This window comes from Colias croceus, chromosome 1, assembly GCF_905220415.1.
Source record: "Colias croceus chromosome 1, ilColCroc2.1".
Taxonomy (NCBI): domain Eukaryota; kingdom Metazoa; phylum Arthropoda; class Insecta; order Lepidoptera; family Pieridae; genus Colias; species Colias croceus.
In genome coordinates, this window is record NC_059537.1 from 2270288 (window position 1) to 2289870 (window position 19583).

The window sequence follows — 19583 nt, forward strand, 5'->3', positions numbered from 1 at the left end:
AATTTTCGAAATAAAAAGCCAGTTTCATCTTTCGGAGGACGTGACTAGTATAGATTTATTTATTGATTTAAATTTAATAAATAAAACGATACCAATTTAAATTTCGCAATGTTTATGTATGATGTGCGCATGCCTTAATGCTCTAAGGCGCATGCGCAGGTTTTTATTATTTTATAATTTTAATAAAATAAATAATTCAACAATTTCAATGATGAGCCTATACGGACCTAACGGTAAAGAATACGATTTTGATAAAATTTGCCAATTTTGCCATGGATGGGGTGCTAAAGTGTAACTTTTTTATACCTAAAATTAAAAAAAAATTATTAAAAAAAAAAACTAAAGGGGACCTAACGAAAAAATTGTGGGACCTTATAGGACCTAACGGAGACCTATCGATTAAGGTCATTTTTGACCCAAAATTCTATGGATGGGGTGCTAAAGTTGCATTTTTTTATACCTAAAATTTAAAAAATTATTAAAAAAAAACTAAAGGGGACCTAACGAAAAAATTGTGGGACCTTAAAAGACCTAACGGGGACCTAACGATCAAGGTCATTTTCGACCCAAAATTCCATAGATGGGGTGCTAAGTTTGCACTAGTCTAGTACACGAACAAAAATATACTTACTTATTTAAAATAATACGACATGTTCATAATGTATCACAATTTTTGAACGAAAAGTTATCATTGACATTGTCAAATGTCTTAAGTCATTTTTGAATTTTTTATTTCCATTCCGCAGAATACAATCTTTCGGTGCAGTGGTGTTAGATGTGGGTAGTAAATATTTTATTAAAAATACGGATAAGTCCTATTTTATATAATTTAGAACTCCATTTACAAGATCGAGAATTCAGTTAGATATATAAATGTGACGGGATAATTTACGTTTTGAAATAAAGAAGCAGTTGATACTGCGCTACAATATAAAAATGACCACAACAAATGAGAATACGGGTATGGAGGCCGAAGAATCGCTCTTATATTCAGCACGCCATGGTGAGATATCTGTGGTCAAGGCCCTTTTAGAAGCGAAGAAAGAAGGAAAACTGACTCTAAACATTAATTGCAAAGGTACAATTATTTTTAACAGAACCTGTTTGTTTACATTTAATAACTTTGTAATGTTATGATTATGCATTAATGTGAAATATGCTTTCAATTATTCAAATTCTATGTGTTTTTTTATACAAGTTCACGCTTCATTTTATTTTATTTCTTTAAATCGAATGTAACATAATATGTTATTTGTTATGACCTCTACAGAATAGACTCTAGCCAATATATAATTCTAACATAATCATCAAGAAAATCAGTTTAAATATTCTTATTCTTATAAGTAAAATAGAATGGATAAACAAACTACAATTACAGCAGTATTATTTATCATGAAACTGACACAATTATGTATGAATTATATCTGTGCCTCCAGTGAATAAGGGAGTAAGACGAGTTATTCCCTTTGGTTTTTATTGCACCATTGGATTCAGCTCGTCAAAATACACAACATATCAAAAGGTCATATCTCTAGCTGCATTCTAACCCATTTTTTCGAATGACCCAAACGGTATAAGTAGGGTGTGATTAACGGTATAAGTTACCTTATCCATCATTTTAGGCAATCGCAAAGGAACTATTCGTCTCGAGTCAAAATAACCCACGAACACAAGGACGTATGTGTAGTTATACTTTTTTAATAAAGACTTAATTCATTTTGTTCCATCCGTGCTAACACTATTTTAGTATAAACGCATTTGTGTCCTTTTTCTAACATGAGCATAAAGGAACAACTCTTTTAGTGTGATTGGTTCAAGTGACGACATGAGACAGTTTCGCATTAATGCCGTGTTGCTATTGGTCTATTTGAATACATGGAAACGATAAACACTATTCCTTATTATTTTTAGATCACTTTTTTCAATAAATCTGCAACAACAAATCTTTATATTTTTTAAAAAAGGTATGAATCAGTTAACTTGGGATACTAATATATTTCTATGGAAATTAACTATTTTTTGCAATAGATATAAAAAATACAGTTTTAATTAACTCTTAAGTGCATTTAATGATATTATACTCTTTGTAAATAAATACAGAACGATAATTGAGACATCTAAAAAAAGCCAACAAAAATGTTAAACTTATATTTTCTTGTTGTAATTGGGTAAGTTTAAAAAAAAAAACTAGTTTTTAATCTTTTTTTTTATTTAATCTAACCAATAATACTATAATTATAGACGCATAGAAAAAAAAATTATAACCAGTCTTGACAATTATGAATATTGTGTTCTCTCTCATTTTAGCCACTGTAATTTGCCTTTTTTATAGGAAAAAAATCCGCAATATCGATACTGTTTTGGTCCTGCATTATCGTAAACATATTATGGATACTCTGGTACCACATATTTTGAAAAAATTGGGATATTGTCACGTAGAGTCTCTTCAAGTCGTATTTGCATCCAAGGCATCTTCAAATCTGTGCTTAATTTTTTCATAAAATCTTTGCGGCTCATTGTTTTTTCTTTATTTATCTATATTATTTTATATTATAAGATATAGAAATTATTAAAATTTCATATCATGCCCTAAAATATCGCCACAGACCACCTATAACTTTCCCTGTAAGGTAACTGAACATACAAGAATATGGTTTTCGAGCTTCTCTTTCCTATCTCTTTATAGTGCTTGTATCCTCAATGTATAACCACCATGACATATTCGGTTTTTCTTCAGACAACATCTCAGCCACCCAATCCTCTTGCTTGGAGTCCAAATCCAGCGGAGAACAATAATCGTCATTTACTAAAATTGAAGGTTTTTCGTCCTAGTGGATCCTATTTTATACTCAATATATAGTATATAATAGGTACTATATCATGTAAAACGTGACTTGGAAATGACGTACAACATCCTCTTTTTCTACAAAATGGCGGAATTTACCGGGAAGAGCCAACTATGTACTGCTTATAGGTCTCGACGGCTAATGAGTTGTTTCTGGATTTCGAAGCGATTCGATGGTAAATATAGAAAAGACAAAGTTATTTCGCCGCGGTGTACGTCAAATTTACGTAGATTGGACTTCTAGGGTTAAATACATAAACACCTAAATGTTGTTTTGTTTTTATAATATCTAATAACGATAAAAAATCCGTTGATTTTATTCGTTTGTCAAGCTACATGCATAGTTGTTCCACTAAAAGGCCTCAATTGAGTCATAAAGTACACAAATTTCAAGCATAATAAGTCGCATTATTTCTATAAAACCAAAACTGGCAATAATATAAGTCGTGTTATGCGACTATGAACATAGTGCATTAGGGCATAAGTCGTTATATTGCAAAGAGCAAAAAAAAAATTATGTGAATACATTGAGTTATTCCATGAAGTACTCGTTCATAAGGCCACAAGTACAAAAAAACACGAAAAAAGTATATTTATGGGATTGTTACAATATCTGTTCATATGTAAAACTAAAGTCTAACATCATATCTTACCCATACAAGCTTAAAAATTTGAAGTTATAAAGATTTAGTGTTGATATATAGTTTTTTGTCTCTCCAGAAAAGTGCTGTTTTTGAGTTATTCCCTTATTCACTGGAGGCACAGATATTATCGTTAAATAGTTATAGTGCTTATAGTATTATTTATAACATTTGTTTCATTGTATTATCACAATAAAGTTAAATGTATTTTAATACTTAATATTGTTAGATGGTTTTAGCATTATAATTCTATAAAACATAATCTAAAAAATATATTAAATATTATAAGCATAATATATAAAACACTAGCTGTGCCGCGCGTTTTCACCCGCGTGGGTCCGCTCCTGTAGGTCTTAGAGTGATAATATATAGCCTATATTACTCGTGGCTAATGTAGCTTTTGAATGGTGAAAGAATTTTTAAAATTGGTCCAGTAGTTTATGAGTCTATTCATTACAATCAAACAAACAAAGTTTTCCTCTGTATAATATTAGTGTAGATTTATGTGGTACCTATAGAGTTCGCACTTACTTTATTTAATACACAAAAAAATAAACAATATGTTTCATTCCTTATTTATACAGGTAAAAGCAAGACCAACCTAGGATGGACTCCGCTCCACTTGGCGACATATTTCGCGCACAAAGAAGTAGCGGAAGCCCTGCTAGCTGCAGGGGCTGATGTGGACGAAGTTAACGAAAATGGGGACACTGCACTGCACAAAGCATCGTTTATAGGGAATGAAGTGAGTACATGTTGTTTGTGTTTTTAATATTTGAGTACGTATTTTTGTGAATGTTCATAATGGTAGAATCTGTTATCAGAATATTGTTTATCTATGGAAAGACTGTTTCCATATTCCAAAGAGATTAACAATGAGTGTGCATCAGAACAAAATATGTGATTCTGTCAATAGGGAGAGGGTAAGTTTTAATAGGCATTTTTTGTAGTTTCTTTAAACACACTGGCCCTGTGTTAAAATTAAAACTACAATGACCCAAGTAAAACCTGTCTCATGCGTTAGGGAAATAGATTATTCAATCCTCAAGATGTCTAAAAACAATATATAAATAAATTGGAATAATTATGGATGTGAGTCAGCCCACATGAGAAATGTTATATCGTCACACATTTTTATGTTAATGTAGCATAATAGCCAATTTATTCAGAATTTATCTTACAGCTTGGTATAATAAAGTATTCATTAAGATAAGTTAAAAGAAAACATGTGGTTATTAGTATACAAAAAGCGGAATTTTGTAATTCGTATTTTATTTCTAGTTATTATCTGTAAAAACCTTTTAGGTAACATAGGATCCTATACTTCCTTATGGATCTTGAAGAGTAAATTTTCATTTGACTCGTAATTTTTTTTTTCATAATATTGTGTGAGGTATCTTACATACATTGTAACATTAAAGTTTAGTTTGCATAATAAACGTCTCTAACGACACTTCACAAGCATCGTCTGATTATGAGCGTGCCAAAAAAATATTCTGCACAAGATAAAATTCTTCTGAAGCAATCATCTGAAACTTCAATGATTTGTTTCTCTTTCTTACTATAATCTTTATTCCTTTAATCCATACTAATATTATAAATGCGAAAGTAACTCTGTCTGTCTGTCTGTCTGTTACTCAATCACGCCTAAACTACTGAACCAATTGTCATGAAATTTGGTATGGAGATATTTTGATACCCGAGAAAGGACATAGGCTACTTTTTATCCCGGGAAAATGACGCAATCCCGGAAATCCCACGGGAGAGGGAACTATGCGGGTTTTTCTTTGACTGCGCGGGCGAAGCCGCGGGCGGAAACCTAGTAATACATATTATAAAGTTGAAGAGTATGTTTGTTTGTGAACGAAAATCCCAGGAACATTCGGATTTAAAACACGAATTTCACGAAGACTGTTAAATCACGCTATGACCAATGAAACATCAATGGAAAATGTTGAACATTTTGCGTTTATAAGTTACAGGAGATTTTAGCCAACATAACTTCGATACGAATAGAGAGATATCCTTTAAACATATCTGCATTTCACACATTCTAGGACCTAGTAATCCTTCTCCTGAACCACCAAGCTGACGTAAACATAATGAACGGGGAAGGCAAAACACCCGTGGACGTGTGCAAAACTCAAGATGTGCAACGCTTGCTCGAAGCGGCGGATCGCGCGATGCGATATGAACGTGAGAGGAAATTACTTAACGCTGCGAAGGAGGGGAGGGTCGATGAGTTGCAGGAATTGGTGAGTTGACGGTCTTAGGGTCCACCAATAATGTGCAAGGATGTGTTCATTCCGTTTGAAGTTTGAAGCGTTTAGCGTTTGAAGCGATACTATTGGTTATTTACAAACGCAGTCCTCGCGACACATCCTCGTTACATTATTGCTTGAAAAGCACCCTTAAACCGGGTTTTTTGAAGTGAAACTTCTTTAGGCGTGATTAGACTGAGAGTAAAATTTCAAGGTCGCGTCGCGGTCGTGGCAATACCGTCCCGACATGGAGTAAAACGACAATTTTGGTACCTTTGGATCTTGCGAAAGAAGTTTCACTTCTGACACACGTTCTTTTTTTTGTTAGCATCGAAAGGGATAGTAAAAAAACATCGAATGGGTAAAGGGTCAATAATATGTTTTATAAGCATTCTTGTCAGTAGTTTACAAGCACCCCTATTCACAACGCACCCTGACTATATTGTGATTTCAGTTATTATTGATAAATGTCAATATGGAATCAGGATATCTAGAAATCTATTGGTAAAATATTGACATTCATCAATACGCTAGTTACAGGTTCAATAGATATCACGATACATTAGAATTCATTGGCAGAACACTGTAAATACTTTACGTGTAGGTAACAAGCGACAAATACGTAAATCTTTAATTTCAGTTTTAATTGACACTTGACCCAGATTGAATTTACATGTCTCCCGGAATTTTAAGTTGATTACCACGTAGGTACTTATGTCAATATGTAATTACCTGACGCCTGTAGCGAGTGAGCTAGGTGTAATCTGTTTTATGCGTGAGAGTGCACACAACGCTATTTTAAAATATAATATTGCTGATGTAGAAGCTTACTATCCTGCCAGTAAATTTAATGGCTATAAAATATTAATATTAAATATTAATATTCCTGGAGTGTCCTTTTCATACTCCATTGCTTGTCATACCATATTTATTAAAAAACTTTATTTTTCTTTTGCGGTTAACACGATACATAGCGATATCGATTCATTCGTCCCCCCGAAAGATCGAGTTTGTTCTACTTTTTGCATTTAAGTGTCTAAAATCACACACCATTTCCCAAGAGTTTCTATACTTAACCTTAACTAACCTGATATATTTCAACACAATTGAATGCTAATTAAACACAAGCATAATCAGATTTCAATAGCACATACTACCCACATCTACCGCTAACAAACTATAAAACTAAGTCAATAACATGATTACACTTAATGACCTTTACTCAACCACAAAAGTATCTATTTACGTAATAGGAAGTATGTATTACACAGATAGCAACTATTTAAACATCTTAACACGTTTGAGATTTTACAAATTAATTCTGTTATGCAAATGATTCATTTTACGCGTACGTTTTATTGATTAAATGTGGGATGTAGGTCAGTGTTTTATATTATACTTATTATAGTTTTTTGTTATAATAGTTGATGTGTATCGTAGAAAAGAACATCGTGAATGAAATTTTTCAAATATCATGTTGATTTGCCATTTTTTACGCGAATCTGCTAAAATTATTGTCATACTTGTTGAAACACTGAAATGATTATTTTATTCAACTATGGAAGCTTTTACTTTACATTAGCAATAGTTAGCATATTTTTGTTTTACATATTAATATGAAATCAACGAGAATGTTATCTTAATTTAACTTTTATCAAAATAAACTTTCTAAATTTGTATGTCTTAGTAATTCTTATCTATCTCATTATAAGTAGAAAATAATTAAACTAAGGGAATTCGTTAAATGTATCATGTTAAATATTCAACATATTTCTACATCTGATTCGATTTGGAAACAAACTAAAATAACGATGACAAAATATGATGTAATAATATGTAAAACATGTACTTTGGTTACTCTTATGTGGGCAAGGCATGGTGATAAAATATCTTCTTGTATAACTAATGAATGCTTTTAAAACTTGTATAAATATATCGAAAGTATAAATAACTAGTTAAGGTTATTTTCATTTTAATATATTATTGTATTCATTTTTATATATGATATATTATTGTATAAATCTTTCGTCATAGAAAAATACGATTTAAACTGTAACCTGTAAGTTGCGATCATTAGGCAAATCTCCTTTTGATTTAATTTATTAAGTACAAATGAAATAAAAAGGGCCGGTTCATCAGTTTTCCATTAGTCGGGACGAAACATACATTCAACTAACTTGCTATAGTTTTAACACAAAATCTTCCAAACAAACAATGTCTATTATTACAATATGTGTAGGTGGCACTCTAAAATAGTGCATACTATAAAACGACCCACACGTCCACCTATATACACCATAAACAGATTTTTTTTATTATAAAAAATAGTTCCCTTTACGCACGGCAGGGGCGCTTTTCAAATTTCCATACAAGAATTTCACATTACATTGATTGAAAAGCGATGACTACAAATACTTTGATGATAGTTTTCGTGCTCGAGCTTCAAGAACAAAATGTTATCTACTCTTTCAAAATGTATTCCTTCTATTAGTATTTTAATAAACCTTTTCTTTTTAGTTAAGCGGCTCCAATCCCCCAAATATAAACTGCGTGGACGCACAAGGCAACTCCTGTCTACATTGTGTTGCATATAGAGGCCATGCGAGACTGGCTGTGCTTTTGTTGCAAAACGGAATTGATACTACATTGAGGAATAATAGTGGTGAGTACATGAAAATTAATATTCTTCTTCTTCTTCTCTTAATCAATGGCACCATCGTATCGTATCTAACTAATATAATAATTATTTTTCATTGTTTCATTCATTTCAAAATTTCATTTAGTCGCTATTAAAATTTGAGGAATTAAAAAAAGAAGAGAAACATGTTTAGTTTTGTTTCCTTTGTCGATTCCCTATGAGGTTTATCATCTGTTTTAATTATTTTTTGCCATATTCCAGGTCGCCTAGCAATAGATTTAGCGAAAGATAACGAAATGCGTGAAGTACTGAGCGTCCGACCGGTGCAAAAGTTACAACGTACTGCCGCCCGCTTCGAAGGACCATTGCTCAAACGGTCTAGGTTTCTGGGATGGAGACCCGTGTGGGTATGTTACATTGATAATTATTAATTTAGAAGATACGTACAGTACTCCAAAACTAATAATGCGCATGCAGATCTTAGCTAATTATCGTATTTCCAGAAACACCCGAATCACCCCGAATCATTGAATCGTAAGTGCCCTAACCAATGCACTTGCATCTTGCACCTTGTTGGGAAGAAATAGGAGTCAATTCAGAGTCATACACAATTGAAAACAATTCGGGCGATAGGTGACGGTAGCGTGTCAGTAAAAAAATTCAAAAATCCGTCAGTCGTCTATATTTATTGGTGGTGACCGCACGTTTTATCTCTGTATGGAATTATATAGAGCTGCTGTTACATACCCTTCTTAGTTTTTTTTTCAAAGTTGAATGTTCCGGTAAAATGATTATTTACACAGGTAGCAGATAGCAATGGGGAAAGTGAAAATTAATAAGAGCATAATGAAAGTTCTGATCATTTACGATAACAGAAATAGAGATAATCCCTGATTCTGTAAATCCTTTGGACTGAGATTTTAATGATTAGATTTCACAATTTAAATGTAAACCAGTGTTTGAAAATCATTTTTTTTAAATATAAACTTTGTCTTATTTTAATCTTTCATACATCCATCATTACACCAGCTTCAGAAAGTCACTTTAATAGTTCTAAAGTATAGAATTTTCCAAGTACCTAAATCAATACAAATATAATATATTCGCAATCGTGTGGCTTATCCTCGCTATTAACTTACTATTGAATTATCGAAACAAATTTCGTTACTATCTCTTTTACCATAAAATCACAATAAAACTCATAATTCTAATAAACTATGCATTAAGAATATACTTTTAACCACTCTATATACATATCGTCTTCGGAAGCTCGGGGAATATGGCAGTTGCCGAACAGTCACGAATTTTTCTATGCGCATTATTAGTTTGGGAGTATTGTACTGTTAATGTAAAATAATTGTTTCATTTCAATAATTGTTTAAATAAATGTTTTGGACTGTATTTTGATAGAGTATATGCTATACAAATAGAAGTGGAGTATATAATATTATAAGTAAAGGTAGGCCAATAGTGGATCGCGTGATATACAAATTCGATGGTAGCGTGTGAAATAAAGGCAATAAAATTTACTTTTCTGAGTAAAAATTGTAACACTCGCATTCTAACTACTGGACAGTAGAATTCCTTTCATTATGTTTGAACAGCTTTCTGATATCTGAAATTGCCTTTACTTATCATAAGAGAAGAGCATAACAAGGGTTGAAGTTTGGAAGGATGTCTTTAACATCGTTTTTAAGCTTCGTTACTCACCTATAACATTTTTTATACAATAAATACATTGAGATATTTTTACCGATTACAATAATACCGATAAAATTCTCAAAGTAAAAAAAAAAGACGTGTGGCACTCGGGGACTGCCGCGGTAAAGCTATTGCATAGCATGCCCTCAAGCCACACCTCCGAGCCCGTCGGAGTGGGGAGCGTGAGGTTTTTTCGTTACGGAATTTCTCAATTCGGTCCCCGCGCTCAAGGCCCGCGATAGAAGCTATGCTATGCATGCTATGCCTTCAAGCCACACCTCCGCCCGTCGGAGTGGGGAGCGTGAGGTTTTTTTCGTTACGGAATTTCTCAATTTGGTCCCCGCGCTCAAGGCCCGCGATAGAAGCTATGCTTAAAAAAATTACATTTGAATTTATTTACCTTTACCACAGGCGGTATTACAACGCGGTGTGCTCCTATACTACGGATCCCGCGCAGAAGCAGCACGCGAAGGTGGTCGGTGGCGGGACCGCAAGTATTTAGACGCTGCTAAGATCACCGCGCCCGATACCGAACCTGCGCTCATTGTCGTGGCTTTTAGGTGAGAAATTATATTTAACAAGCTTATATGGAATTGATATTTTTGGTTTTATGGCATTCAAATGCTTTATAAATATAAATTTATAAAGAATAGAAAAAATTCGATCACGAGGCGGGACTCGAACCCGTATCCTTTCGCGCCATTCCGGGGCGGATGCCTAACCAATTCAGCCACTCGTGACCCGCCAGAGTAATCGAATTTATTCTATTCTTTCAGTTTTATGTGTCAAAGGGACATATTTTTATTATAAGCTTATATGGCTTTTGTGTATAAGTCGCTTATACTAGTCTCGATTTTGATTTACACTTGAAATTGTCAGTTTTGCTTATATTCGTTTCGATTTTTATTTACACTCGCACTTGATCAATTTTTACCTCGCTGTAGCGGGTGTGTTCAAACATTAGACTCGATTTTGACGCTTAAACAGGCAGATTTAATTCAAACTTTGCACATTACACACTTATCAAAGTTTGGTGACAATGTAATTGATCTTATTAAAGCGTCTTTTTTAAATTTCATTTATATTTCATAAAAACATACTGTATTTAACAATTTAACATCTGTATTATTGCTAATTGGATAAATCTTTCGTTTATGTGTTCGCGTTCATCGTGGTGGCGTTCAGTGATGGAGAGTCGCATCGGCTAGCGGTTCAGCCGGGGGACAGTATTAGTGCGTGTAGACAGGTATAGTTTCTTTCTTTATTTCTCATTTGCATGATATTATTAAAAGTAAATATTTGTAACAACAGGAATGAAAAAACTGTTACATGGTGTACATTTTCTGGAATTATATAAAAAAATCCAAAACTTCAAAAATACATGACTTACATTTTTTCTGATAACTGGTGTGGCATAACCTATCAGAAAATTTTGGCTTGACGTCGACTTCTGGGACACCCTGTATAGAGAAGTTTTAATTTGGCGTTTCGAGTTGTTACGCTAGACTATAGATAGGTAACGCTGGTTGCAGAGCTTGACCGACCATCAGTGCGTACGTCAGTCGCGCTTGTCATATGTATGGAAATTCATAAAACCATTCATAGCTAGACCGACCATACGCACGCGTATTGTCATGCGCATTAGTGTCATAGTCATACAATTGTTGATGCGTATCGTCAGGTCCGACGGTACGCACTAACGGTCGGTCAAGCTCTGCAACCAGCCTTAACCTACTATTTAATTATTTTTTCTTTTTACTCAATTTTTTGTTGGGCAAAATAATATTTCTAGTGTGGTTATGGGAAATTTTGACAAGGTTTTTAAAAAGTCACACTTGAATACGCTCAACTATTCAAGTTTTTTTTTTTTGATGGAGTTTTTATTGTGTGAACCAATATAGGAGAGACAAATTATTATTTTTTTAAATTGCAGCCGTTTTAAAAAGTTTGAGATAAAGTTTGAAATGTTTAAGGATATTATTTATTAGTTATTTTTTTCAGTCATGGATAACAGCATTCAAAGAGCATATAGCATATTCCGGTCACTACTTGTGGGCGGGAGTCACACCGGATTCAGCCAAGGAAGCCACTGAGGATCTGGAGGACGAATGTAAACCACTGGGTAAGTTAAGTTTTGGTTATTCATTGTTCGCTGTGTTGGTTATTTGAAGTGTGATAGTAAAATTACAGTTGGTTTAAAAGACAGAACTAATATTTTTGTTCAATGTTAAGTTAAAAAAAGAAAGAATATAGAAATGAACTTTTCATGAATTTTTTTAAATTCATTATTTAGAGAATATTTACCTATCCGTTCCAATAAGCCTTGCAACAAAAAATTCAATATTATTTGTGATTCAAATGAATTTTCAGGCTCAATGCAAGACGCGTTAACAACAGCCACAAACAACTTGGCGCTCTTGGACACGCAGCTTCGAGAATGTTCCGCCATATTGGCGGCTTTGGACAAAACGCCCCAAGGACATTCGTTGCTACACTCGGCTTATATGGTGAGGAGATAGTCACCGATATTTTTTTTAATACAAATAATAGTCACTCGTTAATTGTTATTCATTTGTACAAATATGTTTAAAATATTTGTTATATCATTATACTAACTTCTTCAATACATTGTAAAGTATATGCATTTATAAATTTATAAAGAATGGAATAAATTCGATTGCTCTGGCGGGTCACGAGTGGCTGAGTTGGTCAGGCATCCGCCCCGGAATGGCGCGAAAGGATGCGGGTTCGAGTCCCGCCTCGTGATCGAATTTTTTCTATTCTTTATAAATTTATATTTATAAAGCATTTGAATGCCATAAAATAAAAAAATATAAATTCAAGTATATGCATTTTTTGTAACGATTATAATTTTTTGAGATTTTCTGTCTTCTTTTTTGATCCGCCTAATCAAGCGGGGAGAGAATATCTTTGTCTGGTAGTTTTCGTTATGCAGCTTAATTCGGTATGATTTTTTTTTAAATGAGTGACATTAATGAACGTAGTATCTGATCTCTTTTGCAATGGTACTTCGAGCCGGATCTATCTGTTACCCTCATTATTTTGTTGGTATAAGATAAATTATTTTTCATTTATTGAAGTGAAACTTCTTTATCGGGATTGGAAAAACTTTAGTGTAACATTTTTTCGTTACGCGTGACATTTTTCCGTTACGCGCCATCTTCTTCTTATCCCTACCACGCGTGATTCGACGTATTTCTGTAAAGTTGCATATAGTAAATTATTTTTTGAAAAATAAGGTCCTAAATAAGTTTCACTTCTTACGTGTGTACACTAGTACACGCACACATTTTTTTTTGAGATTTTCTGTCTTCTTTTTTGATCAGCTTAATCAAGCTGGGAGAGAATATCTTTGCCGGGTAGTTTTCGTTATGCAGAGCCCTATGGAGATGCACGTGTCCTTCGAGCCGGATCTATCCGTTAACCTCATTATTTTTTTGGCATAAGATAAATTATTTTTCATTTATTTATTGATGTATTCCAACAGCGGTTCCAGCACGCATGCGGTACGGGACAGACAGCTCTGGGCGCGTTACGTCACTGCGCCGCGCTGGTCGCGCAGGCGCGGGACAGAGACGCCGCTGCGCTCGCTAGAGAGGTAGAGATTGTCTAATCTAAAAATGAACGCCCCTCCACTAAACTTAATTGTTTCAATGTGTGAGGACAAATAATTATTGAACCATTTTATATGTGTGCGCGCGGCGATTCTACTGCAAACTTTGACTCTCTCGCGCACTGATTTGTCAACTAATCGGGCGATCAGTTCAGGTGCCTAGCATTGTATGGCGGGGAGAGCGCGCTATGTACGGAATGACACGTCCGTTCTGTCGTGCATCGCGTCATTTATGCACTAGTTGGCCAACTGGTCCTGTCGTTCGGGCATGTAGAATTTAAAAAGTTTGTTTGAGTCTAGCTGGCGACTGAACGACCAATGAGGCAGACCAATTTGTGTGTATTGCGTCTATACACGTACTTTGAATGTGAGCGTAAACGCAGTGGAGGGGCGTTCATTTTTAGATTAGACAATCTCGTGTCTACTGGCCATTCCCAATATCGTATCTATCTTCGGTTTGACGTACCAAAGATAGAAAATGCTATCTATCTTTTGTTTTGGCGTCCCAATAACAGCCAGTAATGGCCGTTCCCAATATCGTATCTATCTTACGATAGATAGAACCTTACTAGCTATCGGAGATAGCTGTCTATCTATAACCGTAGTTTGAATATTGGGAACGGCTATACATCGCTCTACCACTCTCCTTCTCACTATACACACAGTACTAGGTTTGAACCCGCGGCTTCGCCCGCGTTTTCAAAGGGAAACCCGCGCAGTTCCCGTTCCCGTGGGATTTCCGGGATAAAACCTATCCTATGTGTTAATCCAAGTTACCCTCTATATGTGCTAAATTTTATTGTAATCGGTTCAGTAGAATTTGCGTGAAAGGGTAACAAACACACACACACACAGACTTTTTTTTTGGTTCACAAATTAGAATTGACACAAACAGCCTTACAAACTATTTACTAAACAAACATTTGCTGTGTAATTCCTAACTTAGTGAGCACATCGTGCTTAGTGAAACTACTTATACTAACAGATAATAATAGACAAAACATACCGACCGAGTTGATAACCTCCTCCTTTTTTTTGAAGTCGGTTAAAAAATACACTTCTCATAATTTAACAAAATACACTAATATTCAGGATTGATGGTCATTATATTTTTATAAACACAGGTAGAACGTAACAGAGTGCTAGAGGAAGCATTAGCGGCGCTGGCTCGAACGCATCACGCTTTAGAGATGTCGGTAGCTGAAGAATTGACTAAAGTAAGTGTTTATTTGAAATGAACAAAGATATAAAAAAATATTATATTTTTTTGACGTGACAACGTCTTATAATTCGATAGCCGGCTGCACGCACGAAAAAACATGACTCATGCGGCGTTACCTCGCTCTGACTCATCTGAGGCGTTCCATGTAAGGCTTGAAGTGCGAGCGAGAGCGCGGAACGAGCGACAAAGAAGCACAATCGGACGTTGTCACGTTCAACTATCGTCAGTAAAACCGACTTTACAGACAACCAATTTTTTAGTATTTTTGCACTTAAATGTTCATAGTTGTTATTTTTAAGCACTATAAGAAAAAAAAATCTATTTTTTTACACAAGACAAATTTGCTAACTAAATGAAAAATGTTTTGCTGACACAAGACACTTTTGACGGCAACGACAACGTAATCTTGCAAAGAAAATAAATATTTAGATTAACAAATTCCTGGTATTTTTGTATTGTGTAGCGATTTGGTTGCAATGTAAGTAGGCGCTACTTGTTTCAGAGCAAAAGAAAGAAAAAGACGCCTCGTTCGCACAACGAGTCAAAGGAAAACTTCTTCGACGTGTATGACGGTACGTAAATATGAAACGATCAAATCAACTACCTATGGTTTACACCGAAAAGATCTACAAAATACATACAAAAAGCAAGTCATTGAAATATTCTAGACATTGACATTGATTCACGACTGTATTCTGTACTTTTGGTGTTAAGCAATAAAATTGAATAATTTCTCACTTCCCTCTTTTGCCTTATCGTGAGAGAACATAATGTGTTCTTTTGGTCTATTAAGAGTTCACTTATTCTTGCAACAAAGAAATAATTCAATATCAATACAAGATAATACAAAATACAGGGTGTAATCGTTAAGTGTGCACAGGCGATTATTCCGTAACTATTGCAGATATAAAAAAACTTTAAATTGATATCGAAAGCCCTTTACCTAATGAGTAAAATGACAATAATAACTTTTTAAAAATAAAACAGGAAATATCCAAAATTTTTACACAAAACACTCTCCCATACATTTAGCATGAGATATGTCTATCCTAAACATGTAATATGAAAAATTTTGGTTCTTTTTTTTAAATTTGTGCTTAAATTACTTCGCAAATTTAATAAAAATTCATTTAGAAACTGTAAATAGAGCTCGATGTGGAAAAATATAATGTGGAAAAATAGAATTGTATTCCAAAACGAGGACGTCACTTCGAACATTTGCTTTGAACACAAAATGTATGGAAAATTCAATGTATGGGAGTGTTTAATGTAACTTTTTTGGATATTTCCCGTTTTATTTTAAAAAAGTTATTATTGTCATTTTACTCATTAGGTAAAGGGCTTTCGAAATCAGTTTTATTTTTTTATCTGCAATAGTTACGGAATAATCGCCTGTGCACACTTAACGATTACACCCTGTATAATATGTATAATCACTTTGAAAACTTTGTACCTCACTTTATTTCAATATTTATTTAAATCCTCGCAGAATCTTCAGAAGAAGACGATACATTAGTGACAGCCGGTCTTTCGAGTCCTTTGGGTGCGTTAAGTCCATGGGGGAGCAGTCCGGATCTAACACGACGTACTCCGATTGGTAGTGATAATGGTGAGCAGCCAGGCAGACATAGATTTAATTTTTAGTTATGAATGAAATCAATTTAGAATACCGTATAGTGTGGAGCCTACTAAGTATATATAATACCTTGATATTTTTCATGGAAATTTCGGCACTAATTTTTAAATTTTCTCTGTATCATATTGTAAATTAAGCTAAAAGTTAGGACATTGTATCAAATCGTTGAAATATGTGTCACGGATAGCAGCAAAAGCTGTTTAAATTACAGCCTATCTTAATACCGTACTGCTCGTATGCCTGTCTATATAATAAAACATAGGCTTCATGAATATTGATTTTGCTGGTAGTACCTTTCGTGAAATTGAGCAGCTCAGCTAGTACCACAATAAAGCTATATTTCTAAATAATAAATAAACAAAAATTTCTAACCAGGTGACATAACACCAACAAACGAGCCAGCCGACTACGACCACCGTCTCTCCGGGTCCTTCACATCGGGGTCTCCACAATCACTGCACACTGCGATAAGCCCAGCGAGCTCAAGGGGCACTTTGGTATCGCAAGGTGGACATGTTTATAGGAACGCAAGGTCGCATAGGAAGAATACTACTCCGAGGTTTGTATTGCAATAACATAGGAAAAAATGTCCTATAAGTCCAAAAGAAATAGTCCATCGTCAACATTTCTGGAATGTGGTGTAAAGTAAGGTATAATAAGTTGGCATAGCTATGAACTGCTGCAATCTTGCTAGTTCTACAGGCGCAAAGGAAGAATACTACTCCAAGGTATCCTATGAAAAAATGTTATTGACGCGTCAGTCCAAAGGAAATGGTCCATGAGCAACTTTTCTGGCTAAGAGACCTAATAAGACATAGTAGGTATTGCTACATACTGGAACGCAAGGTCGTATAGGAAGAATACTGCTCCAAGGTTTGTATTGCTAATAGTCAGAATTATATAGCACTAGCGGTCCGCCTTTGCTTCGCCCGTGGTACATATTTCGCAATAAAAGGTAGCCTATGTTCTTTCTCAGGGTCTAAAGATTGTCTGTGCCAAATTTCATCAAAATCGGTCCAGTAATTTATGCGTGAAAACCATACATATATACATACAAACCTTTCCTCTTTATAATATTAGTATAGATCCCCTTATCCCATGTCAACGATGAAAGCACTGCTAGATGAACAGGTTTGTTAAGTTACATAAGAAGATGGCTGCTCCGAGATTTGTATTGCTATTAGCAGCAGTGAATAGTATTAACTACAAACTGCCATCAATCCTGCCAGCTCTAAAGGGGCATGGGGACGATACCATTATGAAGTTTGTATCGTTGGTAAAAGTTTTATTGGCTTATGAGTCTAGAAGAAATGATCCGAAATGACTTCTGGAATACATAGTCGACTAAAAAGTGTATTTTACCTGTACTAGAATAAGATGAAGGTGGTATATATGAAAACTGCCACTTAGGACTTACACTGAAAGAATACAGCTACAGGTTTGTATCTCATTCCGAATATGTGTGGATTTATAAGATGTCCTATTGGGTTACTGTTCTATTTGAGTTTGACAAGCTTTCAGCCTAAAGACATCGCTTATGGTTAACAAAAAATAGCTTAATTATTACGTCTGAATGCTAACATTTAGTAACTAAGGGTTACTCAAGTTTGTATTATTAGACCAATTGTAAATAAATCAGTGGGCAAAAAACGTAATCCAAATCATAATGTGGGTATTATATTGGTTTAAGAATCGGATTATAAAAAATAAATATTATTAAAATAGCATTCCACCCGCGGCGTCGCCCGCTTTGACTAAAATCTAATAAATTATATACTAAAGCCTATCTCTTGAATCCCTCTACCTATTAAAAAAACCGTATCAAAATCCGTCGCATAGATTTAAAGATTTAAGCATACATAGGGGCAGAAAAAGCGACTTTGTTTTTACCCGACTACGGCAAAGCAAAAGGAGGGTTATGATTTTGACAGGCTATGTATGTATGTATGTATGTATGTATGTATGTATGTATGTATGTATGTTCATCTGTTCCCTCGTAACGTCTAAACTACTTATCAGAATTTGACAAATGACATATCATAAGAAGCGTCTTAATTGTCCGCTGGTTATAGGCTATATGGGGTTTCACAAAATCTAATGTGGCGTCCTCTATCGGACAAAACATACAAAGTAAAAAAATAAAGTTAAGATAAATATCCCGTGTTTAGTATCATTTGAAAGCGCTTTCCTTGTACATTTTGAATATATATATTATATTACTAGCATTTGCTCGTGACTTTACCTGTATTCATGGGCTGATTGCATATAATTCACATCTTTTCGTCAATAGCTTCTTTGCATACTTCAATACATAATATACCTATCTACCGTAGCTCTTCAACAACGTGTGACTACGCCTTTCCAAACATGAAAATTTATCTTTACATAGTGGAATATTGCATACTTCAGAATAGTATTGTATGACATTATTGTCAATTTACAACGAAGGCATCTTGGTAGAGTCTACTGTGTCCTTTTACTTGAAACTACATTAGCAACTTTGTTCAGTTCAGTATTCTGAAATCTTGTTTTATACTTTTTCAGCGCCGGTTATTGTCGTAGTTGGGTTTTAGTTTTTTCACTTTATATTATATACTATGTAGTGATGTTATCTTTACGACCGCGACGGTGAATTTCAAGTTTAACCACCTAAAATAGTTGTTTTGATGCATATCTTATGCTTGTTTTTTTTTTCATTTAACCCCCTGTATTGTTTAATACTTCATGTATTTATTAATTTATTTTTATTTTCTTTTGTTCCAGTTCGAAATGGTCGCTTTAATTTTACATTTTCAAGCACAAATGACATTTGATGAACATTTTATAGCATTTGACAAGCGATTTGCGCAAATTTTATATTCTTGTTTATATAATACTTTGATACTGTTTCCATATAGTCGAATTGATTATAGTAAACATCGTGTATTTATTTATATTTTTTAATGGTTGCCATTCGAATATTTTGGAATATGATAGTATTTTGGCTTAACTGTACTTTATCGGAC

General features: G+C 34.2%; 1 protein-coding gene across 1 annotated transcript in view; it reads left to right on the forward strand.

Moving 5' to 3' along the window:
• The first annotated feature begins 754 nt into the window (after positions 1-754).
• LOC123694945 (oxysterol-binding protein-related protein 1) overlaps positions 755-19583 on the forward strand; it is a 42205-nt gene continuing 23376 nt past the window's right edge. Inside the window, exons 1-14 of the mRNA XM_045640597.1 lie at positions 755-1078; positions 4071-4231; positions 5544-5741; positions 8265-8409; positions 8647-8792; positions 10498-10646; positions 11272-11332; positions 12088-12208; positions 12457-12593; positions 13595-13705; positions 14845-14937; positions 15445-15514; positions 16432-16551; positions 16954-17137. Coding sequence (XP_045496553.1) covers positions 937-1078; positions 4071-4231; positions 5544-5741; positions 8265-8409; positions 8647-8792; positions 10498-10646; positions 11272-11332; positions 12088-12208; positions 12457-12593; positions 13595-13705; positions 14845-14937; positions 15445-15514; positions 16432-16551; positions 16954-17137 — 1838 coding nt within the window. The 5' untranslated portion in view covers positions 755-936. The remainder of the gene's footprint in view (positions 1079-4070; positions 4232-5543; positions 5742-8264; positions 8410-8646; positions 8793-10497; positions 10647-11271; positions 11333-12087; positions 12209-12456; positions 12594-13594; positions 13706-14844; positions 14938-15444; positions 15515-16431; positions 16552-16953; positions 17138-19583) is intronic.